General features: G+C 56.9%; 2 protein-coding genes across 3 annotated transcripts; one reads left to right on the forward strand and one right to left on the reverse strand.

Moving 5' to 3' along the window:
• Positions 1–547: 547 nt before the first annotated feature.
• FKBP10 (FKBP prolyl isomerase 10) lies at positions 548–9,214 on the reverse strand. Of its 2 annotated transcripts, XM_020887968.2 has the most exons (10): positions 8,208–8,786; positions 5,482–5,627; positions 4,969–5,158; positions 4,710–4,855; positions 3,791–3,980; positions 3,531–3,676; positions 2,766–2,958; positions 2,282–2,424; positions 1,888–2,051; positions 548–1,577 (listed from the first exon to the last, which is right to left on the reverse strand). In XM_020887968.2, the coding sequence occupies exons 1-10, from the start codon at positions 8,708–8,710 to the stop codon at positions 1,392–1,394; spliced, it is 2,007 nt and encodes a 668-aa protein (XP_020743627.2). In that variant the 5' UTR covers positions 8,711–8,786; the 3' UTR covers positions 548–1,391. The 2 variants fall into 2 exon arrangements, with proteins under 2 accessions (XP_020743627.2, XP_070335599.1); XM_070479498.1 differs by having other exon boundaries at positions 3,531–3,980; positions 8,208–9,214.
• A 301-nt stretch (positions 9,215–9,515) lies between these two features.
• P3H4 (prolyl 3-hydroxylase family member 4 (inactive)) lies at positions 9,516–16,048 on the forward strand. The gene is made up of 8 exons (XM_020887966.2): positions 9,516–10,113; positions 10,244–10,396; positions 10,527–10,698; positions 11,629–11,757; positions 12,643–12,788; positions 13,633–13,716; positions 15,184–15,328; positions 15,633–16,048. The coding sequence occupies exons 1-8, from the start codon at positions 9,637–9,639 to the stop codon at positions 15,653–15,655; spliced, it is 1,329 nt and encodes a 442-aa protein (XP_020743625.2). The 5' UTR covers positions 9,516–9,636; the 3' UTR covers positions 15,656–16,048.
• The last annotated feature ends 3,914 nt before the right edge of the window (positions 16,049–19,962 follow it).

The following is a 19,962-nucleotide window of genomic DNA, read 5'->3' on the forward strand; positions in this document are numbered from 1 at the left end:
GGAAGCCTAGGTTCAATCCCTGGTCAGGGAACTAGGTCCCACCACAGGCTGCAACTAAGAGTTCACAAGCCACAGTTAAGACCCACAGCAGTCCAAAAAAAAAAGACATGAGTTTGAACTCATTTACCTTTCTGATGAGGGGAAGATGTGTCAGGCAGATGGGAACAGCTGGCAGCCAGGAGGAGGGAGAGGTGGGAATATTGTATGAGAACTGATCTGAAAAGGAGAACCCAAACTGTGTGGTTTAATTCAATCCCTGAGCTTTGTACATCATGTTTCACTTCAGGGACCTTGTTTTTTGTTTCTCATTGAGCTGGGGCAGTGAGGAGACCAGGATCCTATCCCGAGGCCTGACCCACAGGCTCCTCTCCTCTGGACACTTAGCCTTCCATGGTGAGGGCCCCAGCTGAGCCTGAGAGAGGCAGGAGGCACAGACCCGGAAACACCGTCTTGAACTGAAGGGCCGTGGAGGCAGCTGCTTTGGTCCCCTTCCTCTGGATGCGTGGGTCGAAGGGCCCCTCCCCCAGAAAGACCACATGCCAAGGCCTCTGGTTTAGTGTTTTATTTTGGCACAAAGGAGAAGGGGGGTCTGACACCAGTTTAGTCTTTGGAGTGTGCAGAGCTTTGCCCACCCCCGTCACCCCTCAGTCCCCAATGAGCCCCTCTTCCAACTTTCAGCCCTAAACCAAGGGTTTCATAGCTCTCAGATCCATCCAGTAGGTTCCCTCATCCCCACCCCTTCGTTTTTTTCTTGGCCCTTGGTCCCTGGAGAAGGCAACCTTCCTTAGGGATGAAAGGTGACCCAAAGCCCAGCTCTGATGTATAGCACCCTGGGAGCACTTTGGCCACCACCACACCGTGAAGGGGGATGGGACAGGTGAAGGTGAGGTAGGGTTGCCCCCCTGGAACCGCCCCCTTTCCCTAGGAACCAGCCACAGAGCTGAGGGAGGAAAGCTGGGGGTTCATGTTCTTGGGGAGATGCCAGGACAGAGGAATGCAGGCTGCAGGTGGGGGTTGAAGATGGCGAGGGTAAATACAGGTACAGGGGAAGTTGGAAATGAATGAGTTTGGTCTTGCTCAGTGGTGACAAGGAGGGGAGGTCTGAGTGAGGGGCGGCCAACCCCCACAGTCTACCATCCCCCCGGGTGGCTTTGTAATTCCAAAACTTCTAAGGAAGGGGCTTGGGGTTGGGAGAGAAAAACCGAATAGAGGTCTGTGCTGCGGATTTTACTCTCGGGCAGTGGGAAGACCAGAGTTGCCCCTCTGGCCACTCTCTAGATGCTTCCAGACCTCATCCCAGCAGAGGGGAGGGTGGCTGTTGGGAAGCCAGCCCCAATGCCCACTGTCCCCTTCGACGTGGGCCTTTGCCTCCAGGCCCAGGCCTCTGCCCTTCAGAGTTCCTCATGGACCCGCTCCTGGTCTTCATCCGACTTCAGCTTGAGCTCCTCGGCGGTGATCTTGCCATCCTGGTTGCGATCCTGATTCTGGAACATGTCTCCTATGGTTTTCTCAGGATCCTGGCCGGGCAGGAGGCGGCCTTTGCCCTCACTGACTTGAGCCTTGATGAAGGTGGAGAACTGTGGAGAGGGGAGAGCCAAGGGGAAGGGGAGAGAGCGTCTTGCCTGAGCAGCCAGGCTGGCCTTGGGATGGGCTCCCAGGAGGACTGAGAGGAGCTGGTGCTGTGTGGGGCGGGTGCTGGGGCGGAGGGCGTGCTCGGGGTCAGGAAGCCAGAGGAAAAGGCGGGGACAAGGGGCTTAAGGCACAGTGAGCCGAAGAGGGCCAGGGATGCAGTGGACACGTGCTGTGTTCTCGTTAGACACCACCATACTGGGGGCTCCTGCTGGGTGGCAGTGTGCAGTTAGGAGAAGGCGAGAACTTGTCACCCACCTCCTCCGCGGGGACCTCGCCATCCTTGTTAAGGTCCATGTGTTCAAACAGGTTGGCAGGAGGGTCCTCGTGCCACACAAACAGGTAGCCCGTGGGCAGCCCGTCCTCCCGGGACACCAGCTCCACCTCAAACAGCAGCACAGCACTGCCAGGGACCCCCCGGGCTGCAGGAGTGGGGAGCAGAGAAGGGGAGGGTCCGGGCCCCGCTTCACAGCCTGCCCAGCGCACACCTGGCCCACAGGCCTCGGCTGCCCCCTGGGGTTGCTGGAGAGTGGGGCAGGGCACGTTTACAGAACTACCCAGAAGGCTCTCCTCCCTCCTCCCACCAGCCAGCAAGGCCCCAGGCGGGCAGGGGCAGAGGGGAGGAGAGTTCAGGCCAGTCTCGGCCCCTCACCTCCGCTCTCTCCGTGTGCCAGGTGCGGGGGGACCACCAGCTGCCGCCTCTCTCCCACGCACATGCCCTGCAGGCCCGTGTCCAGGCCTTCGATCACTTTGTGGGCCCCCAGAGTCGCCTCCTGAGGGGCCCCGTAGTCATGGCTAGTGGGGAGAGCAGATTCCCCGGTCAGCACTCGCCCTGGTCCCCGGCAGGCCCGGCTCCTGAGTCATTCCTGGGGCTGTCCCACAGAGCAGGGTGCCGGGGCCTGGTGAGCAGAGGTAGGAGCGACCTGGCCCCGTCCTGCAGGGCGGCCCCTGCTCCCGCTGCCCTCCGCAGAGTGAAACCAGCCACTCCCCCTACTACCTACTTCACCCTCCCTTTGCCTCTGGAGTTAGGAATTTCAGCTTCAGTGGGAACTTAGGGGGTGCTCCTAGGAGGACCCCCCCCCACGCCTGGCCCATGCCCACCCACCTGCCCAGCCCTGGCCCTGCCCTGGACCCACGAGGAGAAGAGCCTGGTGCCATCCAGCAGAGAGCAGTTGTAGTGGTAGCGAACAAAGTCCCCGAGCTTGGCCGTCTCGTTGCAGGTCTCCAGGGGCCGGGACAGCGTCTTGATTTCCACTGGATCCGCAGGATTGTGGAAATCGATCACGTGGACATCAAAGATCAGCACGGCAGAGCCAGGGATCTTGTCTCCTGGGGCCAGAATGGAGGCGTGGATCAGTTGGGGTCATGGAGGGGCTGCTCCAGCTTTCTACAGAGGCCCCTAGACTTTCCCGTCCTGGGATTCTAAGCAAGGATGGGATGGGATGTTTGTCCACATGGTCAACTCTCATCATATACACTGTAGGGGTGAGGAGGCAGCGCAGGAGAGGGGAGGGGCATGTCAATTAGAAAGCCCTTTACAGGTATATCTTGCAACCTCCCAGTGACTTACTCTGCTGATCAATGTGATTAGTTCCATTTTACAGGTGAGCACACTAAGGTTTCCAGCAAAGCTGGGACTCAGATCCAGGTCTGTTTGCTTCCTAGGGCTATACCACCCTCCCTCCCCAAGCTCAGAAGTGAACTGCCTTTTTCCAGTTTGGAAGGGGAGAAGCAGGGGACAGCCCCTGGAGGAAAGGATAAAGTCCTTGCGGCAGGAGTTGGGTGGGGAACCAGTTTTTGTGATGAGAGGGGCAGAGCAGTGGCTGGAATCCCCCCACCCCTATTAGGGGTAGGTCTGGAGGAGTTGAGGTGTTGGCTTGGGGAACTGTGAGCAAGCCTACCAGTCCCGTTCTCCCCGTAGGCAAGGTGGGGGGGGATGGTGATCCTCCGGCGCTCCCCCATGCATGAGCCTTGAAGGCCTTGGTCCATCCCAGGGATGATGTAACCCTGCCCCACATAGGTATTGTAGGTGTGGTTGCGGGAGTAGCTGCAATACAAGGGCAGGGGTGGGGGGGCAGCAAGGGAGTCACAGGGGCCCCACCCTGCCAGGCAGCCCCCACCATCCTCCTCAGGACCCCCTGCCTGCCCCCCAACCCCAGACCTGGAATCAAAGAGAGTGCCATCCATTAGGGACCCGTTGTAGTGGTAACGCATGAAGTCCCCAGCCACGGCTCTCCGGACGCAGCCAGGCGGCAGCTCAAGTGTCTCCAGCTGGACAGTGTCCTTTGGGTTGTGGACATCAATCAGTAGGACGTGGAAGACCAGCGAGGCCTGTGAGGGGATCACAGTCCCTGGGGGAGGGATAGGGTTGAACCATACAAGTGGAGAAGAGAACGGGGCTTCTCAGGAAGGCCTATGTGAGCGCCACCCCAAAAGGTGCCAACCCTGCTTTCCAGAGCCCTTTCTGCTTCTTCCTATGCTTCTTCCCTTGTGAGGCTGGAGCCCTGCTTCTTCCCCTGTGAGGCTGAAGCTGGGTTTTCCCCAAGGCCACCACCAGCCCATATAAGCCTTTGTATAAAGCAGAATAAAGCAGAATATGGGGACTTCCCTGGTGGTCCAGTGGTTAAGAATCTGGCCACCAATGCAGGTGACACAGGTTTGATCCTTGGTCTGGGAAGACTGCATGTGCTGTGAGGAACGAAGTCCGTGCTCCACAACTACTGAGCCCACCTGAGGCAACTAGAGAAAGACTGTGAACAGCAAGAAAGACCCAGCACACCATAAATAAAAAAATTAAAATTTAAAAGAATAAAGCACTTCTCTTTTTTGGGGGGGTTATGCTCCATGGCTTGCGAGATCTTAGTTCCTCCATCAGGGATTGATCTTGGGCCCCAGTAGTGAAAGAGCCACTGGACCACCAGGGAATTCTGATGCACCCCTTCTTAATGAGATGATCACCCAAGGCTAGATTTCATCCCAATTTGCCTCCTTGGCTGGGTGTCCTTATGCAGTATTCAACCTGGACAACTCTACATGGCAACCCGCTTATAGAGAATCCCAGAGTCCCTGCCCATCCTCACCATAGCCTTTCTCGCCATAGGCCAGGAATGGAGGGATGATGATCTTCCTTCTCTCTCCAGGACACATGCCCAGCAGCCCCTGGTCCATGCCCTTGATCAGCCAGCCAGAGCCCACGTAGGTGTCATAAGTCCCACCCCTACTGTAGCTGCAGAGAAGGAGGTAGAGGTGAGGCTGCTGTTGGTGGGAGAGGCAGGATGGCCCCGGACTCCCACTGCATGCCACAATCCCCTGGATCCCGGGGCTCCTTCCAGCCCTTACCTGGTGTCGAAGGCGGTGCCATCCAGCAGCGTGCCGTTGTAGTGGTAGCGCACGAAGTCACTGTCCTGGACCATCCGGGGGCAGTGGGGTGGGCGCAGCAAGGTGCTCACCTGCACGGTGTCCTCCTTGTTCCATACATCCAGCAGGACCACGTCAAAGTAGAGGGTGGCATCGGGGGGGATGAGCCCCGCTGTGAGGGTGAAGCAGCCCCCCAGAGTAGAGGGTAGAGTGGAGGTCTCAGCATCCGGGCTTGGCCTTGCCCTCCACCACCCTTAGGTCCCCTTCTCCTGAGTCAAGCGAGGATCCTACCCAGGCCTTTCATTGTCCTTCCTCCCACCCCAGGGGCAGGGGACCCAAACATGAGTCCCAGGCTTGTTGCTATTCAGTCTGCGCATGCAGTGTGACCTTGGAAGGTCACTCTCCCTCTCTGAGCTTCCGTTTTCTGGTCCTAGGGTCCCTGCTTCTACCTCCTGATCTCCTCCATCCCCAGGTCCAGGCCCCAGCCCTCCTCACCCACGCCGATGCTGCCATAGCCCAGGTGCGGAGGCACAATGAGGCGGCGGCGTTCATTGACACACATGCCCATGAGGCCTCGGTCCATGCCGGTGATGAGGCGCCCCACGCCCACCACGATGGCCACCAAGGTGTGGCGGTCATAGCTGGGGAGGGAGGGGACAGATGCGATGCAGTGACCTCTGCTCATGATCACATACGTGCCAGGGAGACACACACACACACACACACACACACAATCCCCCTCCCTACACACACGTGTCGATCCACAGGTTCCTTGTCTCCTCTTCAAGCCTTCCCGCTAGGTGGGCCGCAATTTCCACCTCAACAGGGTGGGCTGTGACAAAAGGAGGTCCCCGAGGAGGCCAGAGTGGGAAGTACAGACACGAGGGGGCAGGGGGCAGCAGAGCAGGGGATTGGGGTTGGGGAGACCAGTTATCCAGCAGGAAGAAATGCTAATGCCTGGCTTTTTTGTTGTTGGTTGCACCATGGGGCATGGGGACATGGAAGGATCCTAGTTCCCAGGCCAGGGATCAAACCCTTTCCCCCTGCACTGGGAGCTTGCAGTCTTAACCACAGGACAGCCAAGAAAGTATCAAAATGCTTGGCATTCTGCATTCATTATGTTATTTAATCCTGTCCCCTGTGAAGTGGGCATTATTATTATTTTTGGCAGCACCACATGCTTTGTGGGTTCTTAGTTCCCCAACAAGGGACAGAACCCTGGCCATGGCAGTGGGGAATTTCCAAAATGGGCTTTATTGATTTCATCTTTCTTAGGAGAAAAATTGAGACTTGAGAGACCAAGTGACTTGCCCAAGGTCACACATGTGTGGTCTGTTGACCTCCACAGCCCACATGTGGGCCACCAAACCATCAACTCATGGAGGAAAAGAAGGGGAAGCGGAGCTGGCCAGGGATAGGAATTGGTTTTCAATTTTGAAAATGCCTATTCTAAAATTGCCACAGCTTTTGCTTTTGGTTACAGTTTTAACATAAGTTTTCCAAAATTAAGGAAGGATGAGAGATTGGCATTTTGATGGAAGGTGTCATGAGTGGTGAAAGTCTTCCAAACTCAGTACTTCACGAACTGGGCCCAACAGAGTCCCCAGCAGGGAGGTCATTCCCCAACTCCCAAACCTTCTTCCACTCTGTGGCCACAGGCTCAGAACTGTACTTCTGGCTACTTCCCAGGCCGCATTTTGCCCACTGAGATGGTTGCATGTCTGGCCTGCTCACATCACAGAGCCCTTATGAGAGCTTGAGCACGGCAAGAAGTTTCTACCAGTTAAACCAGAGTTCTCCCCAGAGTCAAGGCTAAGGTGTGCTGAAGCTGCTTGCAGACCATCAGGTCCTGTGTGAAGTTCACTTTCATTTATCATCTTGAGTCCTAACAGCAGCCTTAGGAAGTAGGGACTCATTTTTTCAGAATGCTTTTTGATATCCATTTTTTCAGATGAGGGAAGTAAAGCTTAAAGAGGCAAGACTCCTTGTCCATGATTACAGTCTGGGTTTGAACTCAAGGTCTTGGTCTCAGGAGTTTGTGTTCTACCTGGCTCCAAAGCCATGGCCCTTTTTAAAAAAATTAACTAGTTAATTATAATTTGGCTACACTGGGTCTTAGGTGAAGCATGCAGGCTGTGGCATGCGAACACTCAGTTGCATTGGGTGGGATCTTATTCTCTGACCAGGGATAGAACCTGGGCCCCCAGCATTGTAAGCATGGAGTCTTAGCCACTGAACCACAAGGGAAGTTCCCAGGGCCACTAATTTCTGCAGGCTGAAGTGTGTGTTTTGGTGAAGTCTCTAAGAGGGACCGATTGACTTCTTGTGGTGTGGTATGGTGTGGTTTGGGGGCTTGTGTGTGTGACCACCAGGACTCTAATTTTAACAGACTGACCTGGTGTATAGCCCTGCCCCCACTAGGAAAAATGAACTTGCTAGAGCAGACCAGAGGCTTGGACCAGACCAGAAGCCAGTTTCTCAAACCCCAAAGCTGGCAAGATGGGCGGCAGCACTGACCTGGTGGAGGCAAGATGGAAGGGGGGGGGGGGTGCGGGTTCAGGCGGAGAGGGAGGCAAGAAAACCCTCGGAGGAGCCCAGGGTGGCCTGTGTGACTGTGTGACACGTAGACAGACAGGTCCCCACACCAATCTGTGCCCTGCACTCCCTGATCCATCCTTCTGTCTTAGAAGTCCCATCTGCTTTACCCCACTGGCCCGCTGAAAACTCCCACTCCTTTCCCCGAATACCTCTGCTTACTCTTTCTCTAAACACTCTGAAACCTGGGGCTGGAACCACAAAGGGAGTCAACGTGGATGGAAAGGTAGAGGGTCCCGGGTTGAGATCCCTGGACGATTCGCATGCAGCAGGGACCATGCCCTTCCCCCACCTCTATGAGCCAGGACATCCCCTGGTTTGCTTTAAATAAAACGCTGGGTTCCTCTCAATTCTCAAGCACTTTGGGGGACAGAGGAGGCTGGTGTGAAAGCAAGTGAGGTCTTTTGAGAGGCGAAAGTTTCAAACTGAGGGCAGAGATGTCCGGGGAGAGGGAAGTCTAGGAGTCCTCCCACTCAGGGTGCTGTTTGGGCCTGGGGGAACGCGGTGTGAGGAGGCGCATGCAGACACAGTTTAAAGGCGGCAACAAGGGAACCCTAAGACTGAGAGATCCTGGCCCCAAGCGCGGGGAAGAGAAATGGTGAGTCTGGGGGCACCCAAGTCGTTACCTCGAGTCAAATTTCTTGCCGTCCTCGAAAGTACCGTTGTAATGGTAGCGCACAAAATCCCCCATCTGCACTTCCCGGGGACAGACCCTGGGGATGTGGTACCTCTCGATGACCACATCTTCCAGGGGGCCCCCGGCCGGGCTGGCGCGGCCCAGCCCCCTCCCCACGGCCTGCACCAGCAGCAGCAGCAACAGCAGCAGGGGGAGCCGGAGGAGGGTGTGGCTCGGGGGGCCCGCGCGGAGCATGGTGCCTGGAGCTGGGACGGCCGGCAGTGAGGGTGAGAGAGAGCGCGGCGGCCGCCAGACTCCTTCCCCCTCCTCCCAGAGCTGGCTCCCCCTCTTCCTGCACTCCATCCCCACCCCCGCCCTGGCTGGTCCACGTGGAATGGGGGCTGGGGAGGTTGAGCTGGCGGGGCGGGGGCCAGAGGCGTGCAACTGGAGGAGGAGGCCCAGGCCGCTGCAGTCGGAGGAAAGCACCGCTAAGCCATCCAGATTTGCGCCCATCCCCCCGCCCTCCGCGGGGGCCGAGAGACCTGGGGCCTGCGGGGTAGGGAAGTTCGGGAGAGTTGAGACAGCGAGCCGACAGAAAAAAATTAAAAAGTTCCTAAGTCTTTTTTTTTTTTTTTTTCTGGAGCCCCCCGGGTCCTAAAGCCGGGCTGAGGCATTCCTTGTTTCTTTGGGAGGCAACCCCCAATTTAGGCCTCTCCAGGTGACTGGTGAGGCTCCAGAATCGGGGGCGGGGAGGCGATCTCAGTGCTCCCTCCCACCCCTCTGTCCCAGGGACAGCCGCTCCCGGAACGAGCTGCTTTGTCCTGCAAAGCTGGACTGCCAGAGGACTTTCTGACGTGGGGATAGGGATCGGATAGGAGGTGGTGAGAGTGGAGGGTGTGCAGGGTAAAAACCAGGGATGTGCCTCCCTGTCGCGGGCTGGAGGGTACCCTTGGGGTCACTTCCTGGGGGCTGGGGGTGGGGAGTGAGCAGAAGGACCACTGTGATGGATAGAAGAGCAGGTTTCAGGGCTTGGGCAAACTAGAGGGAGGTGACACTTCCCTCAATTTCTCTATCTTAAGGCGGGGGCGAGGGGGGAACGCCTTTGGGTGGGAGGGGCTTTCTGGGCTCCCCATCCCTGCTGGAAGCCTTCCGCAGACTCACAGCGTCTGCTAAGGGGAGGACCCCCAAGGGCAGGAGGTCAGGGACTCAGAATAGTGTCGGCTGTCTGAAAAGAGTGAAGATCCCTCGGTCCCTTGGGGGATCTGACTCAAGCCACACCCCGCCTCGCAGCCCCTCACCACGCCACCGCCCCCAGTACCCGGCGCTAAGACCCAGCGGGCGCGCCGGCCAGGCCCGGGCCCCAGAGCCCGCCCGCCTGCCCGCCAGCGGGACCCGGACGCCTGCTCGCGGCTGGGAGAGCCGGCCGGCGCGGAGCGGGCATGGCTCGGGCGGCGTGGGGGCTGCTGTGGCTGCTGCTGGGCAGCGCCGGGGCGCAGTACGAGAAGTACAGCTTTCGGGGCTTCCCGCCGGAGGACCTGATGCCCCTGGCCACGGCCTACGGGCACGCGCTGGAGCAGTACGAGGGCGAGAGCTGGCGCGAGAGCGCGCGCTACCTCGAGGCGGCGCTGCGGCTGCACCGGCTGCTGCGGGACAGCGAGGCCTTCTGCCACGCCAACTGCAGCGGCCCCGCGCCGCCCGCCGCCGCGCCCCCCGGCCCCGCGCCCCCCGAGCACGACGGCGGCGACGAGTGGGCCCGCGAGCTGCGGCTCTTCGGCCACGTCCTGGAGCGCGCCGCCTGCCTGAGGCGCTGCAAGCGTTCGCTGCCCGCCTTCCAGGTGTCCTACCCGCCGCGCCAGCTGCTGCGCGACTTCCAGAGCCGCCTACCCTACCAGTACCTGCACTACGCTCAGTTCAAGGTGCGCGCCGGCCGCCCCGTCGGGTCGCGAGGAGCGCGGCTCTCACCCAGCAGCCCGACCGCCGATCCCTCGCGCGCGCTCCGGGCGGCGGACTCCGGCTCTGCTGACCCGCTCGGTCCCCACCCCGCAGGCTAACCGGCTGGAGAAGGCTGTGGCCGCGGCCTACACCTTCCTCCAGAGGAACCCTAAGCACGAGCTCACCGCCAAGTATCTCAGCTACTATCGCGGGCTTCTGGACGCCGCCGACGAGCCTCTCACAGACTTGGAGGCCCAGCCCTACGAGGTGGGATGTCGGGGGTAGGACCGGCCCTGACGTAACTCCTTGGGTCCCGAGTTGCGTCCCGGCTTAGCGCCAGTGGAGGAGGGGGAGGGTTGGAATCCCCTTGACCCCCCTGCACGTCCCCTCCCTCCAGGCGGTGTTCCTCCGGGCTGTGAAGCTCTACAACAGCGGAGATTTCCGCGGGAGCACCGAGGACATGGAGCGGGCCCTGGCTGAGTACCTGGCTGTCTTTGCCCGCTGTCTGGCTGGCTGCGAGGGGGCCCACGAGCAGGTGGATTTCAAGGACTTCTACCCAGCCATAGCAGGTACATCCCACTCAGACCCCAGTGGGCATCCCTCACACCCACAGGGCCCAGAACTCCTGAGGCCCCTTGACACAAATATTCATTCCACACGCATTTATAGAGGCCTCCTAAGTGCTTAGGGCTTCCCTGGCGGCTCAGACGGTAAAGAATCTGCCTGCAAAGCAGGAGACCCGGGTTCGATCCCTGGGTTGGGAAGATCTCCTGGAGGAGGAAATGGCAACCCACTACTCCTGTATTCTTGCCTGGAGAATTCCATGGACAGAGGAGCCTGGAGGGTTTCAGTCCATGGAGTTATAAAAAGTCAGACACAACGGAGTGGCTAACACTTTCTTAAGCGCTTGGGGGCAGACAGGCATAAGTTGTTATCCGGACCCTCAGAGCCTTCAGTTGCCTGAGAGAGGCTAACAGGACACCTGCCACCCTGGGTACAGAAGACACAGCGGGGAGTGTCCAAGGCCGGGTGTAGCGAGGAGTGACTTCCCGAAAGGATCTGGGGAGGGTGGGTCCATGGACCTTCCAGACAGAGGGCAACGTAGGTACAAAGGTGCCAAGGTGGGAATCAGCCTAGCGGGGGCGTGTGGAAAGCAGTTCAGGGCCAGAAATACAGCTGGTCTGGGGATCCCTAAAGGTGGAGTCTATCAGCAAGGGCAGAAAGGACTGTCCTGAGCTTCTGTATTTGGGCTTTAGTCCCACCTCCAAACCTCACCTGTCATTCTTCCAGAGAGCCCTGGCTTCCTGTGGCTTTAGGGTGGAGGTCAGCTGTGGGCGTGGTAAGTCAGCCCAGTCCACAGCAGTCTTCCTCAGCATCTCTTGTCACTTTACGGTCTTGTGACATCAGCGGACAGAGCTGGGGTTGGCGGTCATCTCTGTCATCCCATCTGGTGTTCAGCACACCAGCTCCTCACTGCTGCCTCCCCCCCACCCCCAAAGATCTCTTTGCAGAATCCCTGCAGTGTAAGGTGGACTGTGAGGCCAACTTGACCCCCAATGTGGGCGGCTTTTTCGTGGAGAAGTTCGTGGCCACCATGTATCACTACCTGCAGTTTGCCTACTACAAATGTGAGCCTCCCAGTGGGCTAGGGGTGAGGGGAAGCACTGCACTAGGAGTGAAACCGAGTCAGAATTGAGGATCCCTGGTGATGGGAGGGTGGTGGGGGCAGGTGAGAAGCTGGCAGGGAGGAACAGAGAGCCTGGGAGAACAGAGAACAGAATTCTCTGGGGAGAATTCGAGGGTCTCTTAGATGAAGGACTAGATAGTCAACAACTGCACAGCACTGGACAGTTTACAGAGCCCTGCCACATCTGTTTATCTCACTGGATCCTCTCACAAACCACCAGTAGCTGATGTTACTGGACCCATTTTTCAGATGAGGAAGCCAAGGCTCACAGTGGGCAAGGGGCCATGAGTCAGTCACCTGGCTAATAAAAAGTAGCACCAGGGCTTAAGGCTCTCCTCACTTGAGGGAGATTTTGGCATCAGCTGAGGCTAAGAAGGTCAGTCTCCAGGGTGTCTGCAACTCAGAGATGCCCAAATTCAGACAGGCTGGAGTTGGAGAGGAAGAGCTGAAGAACAAGGGGCCAAGAGACCCTCTGGGGTCCTGTTGGCAAAGAGATTGGAGGCTGGGACAACAACCTCTGATTCCCCAGTGCCTTCATTTTCCAACTGTGAACTTGACCAGTTTACCTAACCTCTCTGTGCTTCGGATTTCTTGTCTGTAATATGGGGATGAGAATAACAGTGAGGCTTAAGTGAGTTACACAGGGCATCGGGCAGTTGCTCAATACACTCTAGCTTGTGTTGTTATTGAGTAGGATATTCTGGGAGGCAGCTGGGGATCCAGGGGCACTGGACTAAATCGGGAGCTGGGGACAGGTTAGGTGAGGGTCATCCCTGAAGGAGGGGGATGTGCCAGGGGCCACTCCTCACTCTTGTTCTACCTGCAGTGAATGACGTGCGCCAGGCTGCCCGCAGTGCCGCCAGCTACATGCTCTTCGACCCGGAAGATAATGTCATGCAGCAGAACCTGGTGTATTACCGCTTCCACAGGGCCCGCTGGGGCCTGGAGGAGGAGGACTTCCAGCCCCGGGAGGTGGGCATCGCCATGGCGTTCTCAGAACCTATGATTTGATTTTTTAAAATTCCTGGCTTACTCCAATGGCAGGATGAGAAATAAAAAGAAAGAATTTGGGTTGTGGTTGGAGTCTTAGGTTCAGACCAACCAACTGTGTGGTCCTGAGAACACTACTGATTTTTTTTTTTTAACTTATTTATTTGGCTGCGCCGAGTCTTGGTTGTGGAATGTGGGATCTTTAGTGGTGGCATATGAACTCTTAATTGCGGCATGTGGGATCTAGTTCCCTGACCAGGGATCAAATCTGGGCCCCCTGTATGGGAAGCATGGAGTCTTAGCCACTGACCACCAGGGAAGTCCCACATTACCGACCTTTTCTGAATCGGCTGCCTCACCTGCAAAATGGGGGTGGTCCAGCCTACTGGTCCAGCCTACCTCTTCAGCACAGCACCTGGGATGTGGGAGGTAAAAAGTATCTGTCTGTCATTGCCTCTAACCTCACCACCCTCCCCACTCTCACTGCTCGCCTTTGCCCTTCGTCCCCAGGGACCTCCTAACCTGAACCACCTGAGGAAAGCCCTTGGGAGTCTGGGCATGACTTGCAAAAATACCTCTCGGTTTCCTTGTCAGTGGCAGACATTGCTAATTGATTAAGGCGCTCTTTCTCACTGAGCCCTCAGAATCCTTCTTAACCCAGCATCAAGCAACTGCAGTTTTTTGATCAGCATGTAAACTGACACCCGTTTCCTGCTCCTGGAGCTGGAAAAGGACCAGAGGACTCTAGCAGAGTCTAGGAGCCCTGGCCCCTCCACCATCTGGCAGCAGGAGGCCTGGCTCACCTGTTTTTCTTCCCTCCTCCCAGGAGGCCAGACTGTACCACAACCAGACAGCTGAGCTCCGAGAGCTGCTAGACTTCGCACACATGTACCTGCAGTCAGATGATGAGGTAAGGCGGCCTTTGCCCCACAGGCCTGGTGGGCCACTGTGCCAAAGCTCAGCCACAGCTCCTGGCAGTCCACTGTTGTGAGGCAGGGGCATTTCACCTGTGCCTTGTTTACACCTGCCCTTCTCTCCCTGCTCCATGTTCTCATGCCCCACTTCTCTACATGTCTGAATCTTGCTTCTCCTGGACCCAGATTTGATGGTGCCTCCTCCAGAAAGCCTTCGCTGCATGTCCTGGCTCTGTCTTCTGGGTTTGCTGTGGCCATTCTAACCCTCTATGCCTCCCTGGACCAGAGTTATTTGCAGCCCTCATCCGTCTCACTCCGCTCCTTTCTCCAGCCAGTCTCCTAGAGAACTGTGCTCCAGGACATGGGGTTAGCTTATTCCCAGTCCTCCCACAGCACCCAGCACACGGCTGGTTCTCAGAAACTGAATCTGAATGAACCACTGAATGAATGAATGAACACAGTACACCAGGAAGGAAAGACCCCCAGTGTGTTATCACATTGATTCTAAATGAGGGTTTGAGAGTCTGAATTCTGAGACGTTGCTGCCCAGTACTTATTCATCCATCCTCTCTACTGTTCATGTGCCCATGCCCCCCACCCCTCATCAAACAGGGGGCTGGGTCTGCATCGTGAGTCCCCAGGCTTTGGTGCTCACCAGACTTGGCTCCACCATATCCCAGTTGGGCAGCCTCCAGGCCAGGCTTAAGTAACCCTCAAATTTCCATTTCTTCATTCATTGAATGCGGAGAATAATGCCCATCTCATACCACTGTGGTGAGAATTAAATGAGATCCAGGATGTGAGGCATTCAGTGTACAGCTAGCACGTGGTAGGTGCTTAGGGGCTAGTAGCCATTTTGCTACTAGCAACATGTAGCTAGTAGCTACTAGCATGCTGACATGCTACTGTTATTTATTGTCTGCTGTTTGTCAGACTTTGTGACTGGGGCCGAAAGGCACAGCCCCTCGCCTAAGCAGCTCAGTTAGTGTAGTGCAATGAGAGAGGTCAGCTTGGGGCCCTGGATGCTCGGGGCACTCCCAACCCAGCATCAGCAGCAAGGGCCACATCCTGGAGCTGATGCCTGGTGTTGGAAGGATAAACAAGAGCACAGGGGAGTAAAGGCATTCCTGGCTTCAAAACAGCCTGAGCAGACAGTATTCACAGACAAGCAGTATTGCCTAAGTATTTATGCTTAAAAGGTGGGTTGTGGAGAGGGAGATGCTTCCACTAACCCTGAAGCTCTGCCGGTGGAGCTCATGCATCAGTTCAGGGAGGGGACAGCTTGGGATCAGGACTTTGGGAGAAACCCTCAAGTCATTCCTGTGTGAGATCTTGAGTGAAGCTGGGAAGGGTGGGGGGTTGGAACTGAGATGGGATGGGAGGGCCCCTTGGCCAGGAAGGGAGCTGATCTGGGTTTGTGCCTGTTGTGACCTGGTTTATCCACTCATCCTGGGCTGCTCTAGATGGAGCTGGAGGAGACAGAACCACCCATGGAGCCTGAGAAGCTCCCATCTGATGCTGAGTTTGAAGGGGAGGGCGACTACGAGGAGAGCATCTATGCTGACTGGTGGCAGGAGCCAGATGCCAAGGGCGACGAGGCTGAGGCTGGTCAGTGACTAGTCCTGGTGGACGGGTGGGGGTGCAGCCTGGGCTGGAGGTGAGGGACAGAAGGCTCTGAGCACTGGACTGCAGAGGGTGTTGGCACTCCTTCTTTGGGGGGCTTCTGGCCTGTTAGCAACCCCTGTCCCACCTGGTTGAGGGGTGGGGGAGCATCCTTCCTGGAGCAGGAACCAGCTGAGACCTGCTCCCGGGGACCCTCTCTCCTGCCTGCACTACCTCTCCCCAGGACAGCACCCAGATGCCTGTTGATGATGGGAAGGCTAACCCCAATGCCCTCTCATTTCATTTTCAGAGCCAGAGCCTGAATTACCATAAGAGGCCCCCCTACCCCCCTCAAGAGCTTGGAAAGCCTGGGTCCAACAAGAACTATTTATTAAACATGTAAAATGGACAGAGCTGACCAGGCCCCATCCTGTCCCACCTGTGAGCACTGCTCCCCAGACCCCTTCTGCCTCCTCTGTGGGTCTCTGGACCACAGGATGGTGGTGCTGCAGCTGCTGAAGGCCTGCCCTCCTCCCAGTGTCCTCCCCACCCAGTGGGGACAGTCTCCTGGAGAAGATTCCAGCTCTCCCGAGTTGGGTCTCAGCCTGAACTGCACACACAGCAGAGGGGCAACTGGCATCATGAAGAGCACTGGACCGGGAGTCCCGCGGTTGGTTCCTGGCACACTGGCAGTGGGTGCTCAATAAACATTTCTTGTTGAATGAATCACAGAATTAGGGTCCAGATTTCACTGGGCGGAGTGGTAACGGTGCAGGTCCTTCCCTCCCCCCTCTGCACCCATCTCACCTCATCAATATACGTGGAGACAGGTGAGGGGCCATAATTTGGCCTCTATAGACCCTGGGTGTTTGTGACTGCCAGGAGCATCAGCCTGCGACTGCAATCTGCCGCTAGGGGGCGTAAGGATGAAGTTCTGCGTGAATCCTGGGAAGATGCCCGTTTCAGATATCTAAGGTGGGATGTCTGGTATTTTCCTAGTTCAGCATCACTTCCCTCAGAGAGTATGGGGAAGGGGCCAAGGACATTTACTTCCGGTTTTTACTTTCCAAGCTTTTACTGACCCAGGTTCCTTAGAGCTAGAGCAAGCATGCCCTGTCCTGCCCTCTCTGCTCACACCGAAGGGAACTTGCCCTCTCAGTGGCCAGAGGAGCCCTAGGAACGTGGCTTGATAACATGAGACTTCGTGGTGGCAGTGGGGCTGCCAGACCGTGTTGCCCAAACTTGCATTGACTGGGGGGGTGGGCGGTGGGCAGAGCATCTGGAGGTGCCTACCACCCAGCCCTATGCTTTACCAGTATCTCCACCCATCCATGTTTCCATGTTCCAGAGCAGGGACGTGGGGGCAATAGGGGGTCTCTCTGGGGAGAGACCCTAGACTGGGGCCAGCTAGGTGACACGGCCCCACTGCCCATGTCTCCCAGGGGCAGGGTGGGGGAAGAGCTTTCTCCTTCTACTGGAGGGTGGAGCTGAAGCTGGTAAGCCCGGTTCTCGGCCTCTACACCCCTGCCCAGATGTGCCAGGTGACCTGGCCTAGGTTCCTGCCCATCTCGGTGCCCAGGAGGATTCCCTGCCCCACTGCATGCCCTTCTCCTGGGCCTTTGGTGAAGATGAGGGTAGGAAGACCAGAGTCTGAGTCTGGAGCTTGGGCGGGGTCAAAGCTGGGGGCGCCGGTGATCTCACTCTTCCCTCCCATAGGTGAGTCTGCAGTGGCAGCGTCTCCAGAGAGCTCCCAGGTGCCAGGGCGGCCCCGCCCCACCCCACCCTCTCAAGCTGCTGTGTTGTCAGCTTCCACCGAGACCCCGCCCCCTGTTTCTGGGAGGGGCTGGCCCAGCGGAGGGTGGGGAGCTGGGACGAGCTGGAGCGTGCCTGCGTGACTACTAGCTCTGGAATCCAGAGGGCTGGGTGTGAGTCTGAAAGTGCCTGTGTGGCTACAGCGAGAAGTTCTGTGTCCTTGTGTGTTGTGTTAGTGTGAGCATGTGCCTGTATGCACGTGTCTGAGAGTGTCCGTGGCAGCTTGAGGGCGGGCGGGGGTGGGGGGGGCGACTGAGCGAGTTTGCGCATGCGTCCCTGAAGGGGCGTGCATTCGCGACGGTTGTTCAAGGTTTGTTCGCCCCCTCATCACGTATTTGTTGAGCACCTACTGTATGCTGGATACGCCGTAGGTGCTAAGCATATATAATAGTGGTCAAAGCCAGCCAAGCACCCTGCCTTCGTGAAGCTTGCATCCCTGCGGGGAGACAGGTAATAAACAATAAATGTTACACAAATGAGTTATCTGGCTAAGATAAATGAGATGGAAAAACAGAACAGGGTGAGAGGATCAGGGGAACCGGGAGGGGGGAGGGGGGCAATGAAGTTTAAAAAGTGTGTTGATATGTGTGTGTCCGTGTGCATCGAAGTGTGGCGTCTGAGGATGAGGGGTTGTGTACGTGTGTCCCCTTATAGCAGAAAGCCGCGCCTCTCGAAGCATTCACCCCCATCCTTGCGTTAGCCCAGGCCCTGCCCTTCCAGGGGGCCTTACTCAGCTTCTCCATCCCAGGCAGCCACCAGCCCCTCCCACCTCTCTCTGATGTCAGCGTCTCCCCATTGCCCAGCCAGCTTCCCAAACCGGTGAGACCGAGTTCCAGTGAGTCCCAGCGTGGGCCCTCTGGGGCCCTGCAGTTCATTCTCCCAACCCCACCCAGCCCAGACGCCCTGCCCTTGTCTCCTCCAAGTCTCTACCTCCCTTCCTTACCCCGCCCCCAACTCCCCAGCCGGGCATTTCAGCCGTCCTACCATGCATAGCATAGTGGCTAAAAGGTTAGAGACTCAGCCAAAAGGGCAGTGGGGATGACGACCTCACACAATAGGGCCAGACTCAGATGCCACAGAGGTGTCCTGGACCCAGAAAGCCCCCATCCTGAAGAGAGAATCACTGCTGCAGTGTATCAAATGTATACTGTGTGCCTGACTCCTGGCAAGTTCTTTACAGCCTCAGAACAGTCTTGCAGGGGCTTCCCTGGTGGCTCAGCGGTAAAGAATCTGGCTGCGAGTCACAGGTTCAATTCCTTGTCCAGGAAGATCTTACCTGCCACAGAACAACTAATCTCTGTGCCAAAACTCCTGAGCCTGTGCCCTAGAGCTGGTGCTCCAAAACAAGGGAAACCAACGCAGTGAGAAGGCTGAGCACTGCGGTGAAGAGTAGCGCACTGCAACTAGAGAAAGCCCGCACAGCAATGAAGATGCAGGACATACAAAAAAAAAAAAAAAAAGTCTTGCAACATAGATATCAATTCCCTTCTGCCGTAGGTGAGGCTGAAGAATGAGAAGCAACCTGCCCAAGATCCCTCTGGGTGAGGGGTGACTGAGCTGGGTTTGAAACTTTTCTCCCTAAATCCATGTTGCTCAGAGAAGGGAGCGAGAGAAGGAACGCTCTGGTCTCTGTCTCTAAGTTGTCAGCTGAGGGAGGCAGAGAGTTCCAGAAGGGAGAGAGGAAAGGAGAGAGGGGTAGGGAGGAAGGGAGGAAGGGGAGGAAGTAGGCCATCCAGCCTCACTCTTGAGCCTGATTCCATAGCTGGGTCCCACCTCCCATGGTCAGCTCCCTAGATTGGACCAAATGTTAGTGGGCCTGGGATCATCACACAGACTTGCTGGGATCACTTAGAGAGTGTGTGTGCTCAGTCCCTCAATCATGGCCAACTCTGTGACCACCTGGACTGCACCCTGTGCTCCTCTATCTCTGGGATTTTCCAATCAAGAATATTGGAGGGGGTTGCCGTTTCCTCCTCCAAAAGACCTTCCTGACCCAGGGATCAAACATGCAGGAGGATTCTTTACCACTAGCGCTATCCAGGGAAGCTCGGGGTCATTTAGACCAGCCTCTTTTTGAATCCGGAGAAATGATGGCCAGGGTCAGTGGGGGTGGGGTGGGGGAGTCCCATGGGATCCCCCCAAATTCTTGTAAATTCCAATGGAAAAAATTCCCTGCTTAGGTTTGAGAAATAGCTGTTGAAGTCTCACCCTACTGTTCCCTTTCTCTGGGAGAGTAGGGTTCCCCTGGGGACAAAGAATGACCCCTTCCTTTGTCAAAGGCTGTATCCAGTTGGCACTGGAGGCAGCTGCAGAACCTCACTGGGGGAGCCCTGACAGCTGCCGGGTCCAAGCCCCACGCAGCTTCCCCACTCAGAGGCCTTCATGGCTCCAGCAGATGACCCCTATTTCCTGGATGGAGGAAACGGAGCCCCAGGGAGACTAGATTGGGCTCCCAGGACCACATGATCAAACTCCAAGATGGCTTGGGGATTAGGAATATAAACTGGACACATCACCCCATAACATCACCCCATAATGACTGCCTGCCTGGGTCCCAGCTGGCGCCGGAGTACCTGGATAGCATCTCATCTGACCCCCAAACAGCCTTTGGGTTGGGAGCACCATTCATTTCCATGACTCAGGTGGAGAAACTGAGGTAAGAGGAGGACATGGCAGCTTGCTTACCCCTTCCTGCCTTGTATACCTGATCTTCTGTATCTGCAGAAGAACTCACTGTGGTAGGTCCTTTGGTAAAGAAGAGGCCAGGAGAACTTGACATCTTCTGTTTTGAGTCCTTTTTTCAGTCCTCCTTTAACAAGAGTGCTACG

The sequence above is a fragment of the Odocoileus virginianus genome, chromosome 17, assembly GCF_023699985.2.
Source record: "Odocoileus virginianus isolate 20LAN1187 ecotype Illinois chromosome 17, Ovbor_1.2, whole genome shotgun sequence".
Classification (NCBI taxonomy): Eukaryota; Metazoa; Chordata; class Mammalia; order Artiodactyla; family Cervidae; genus Odocoileus; species Odocoileus virginianus.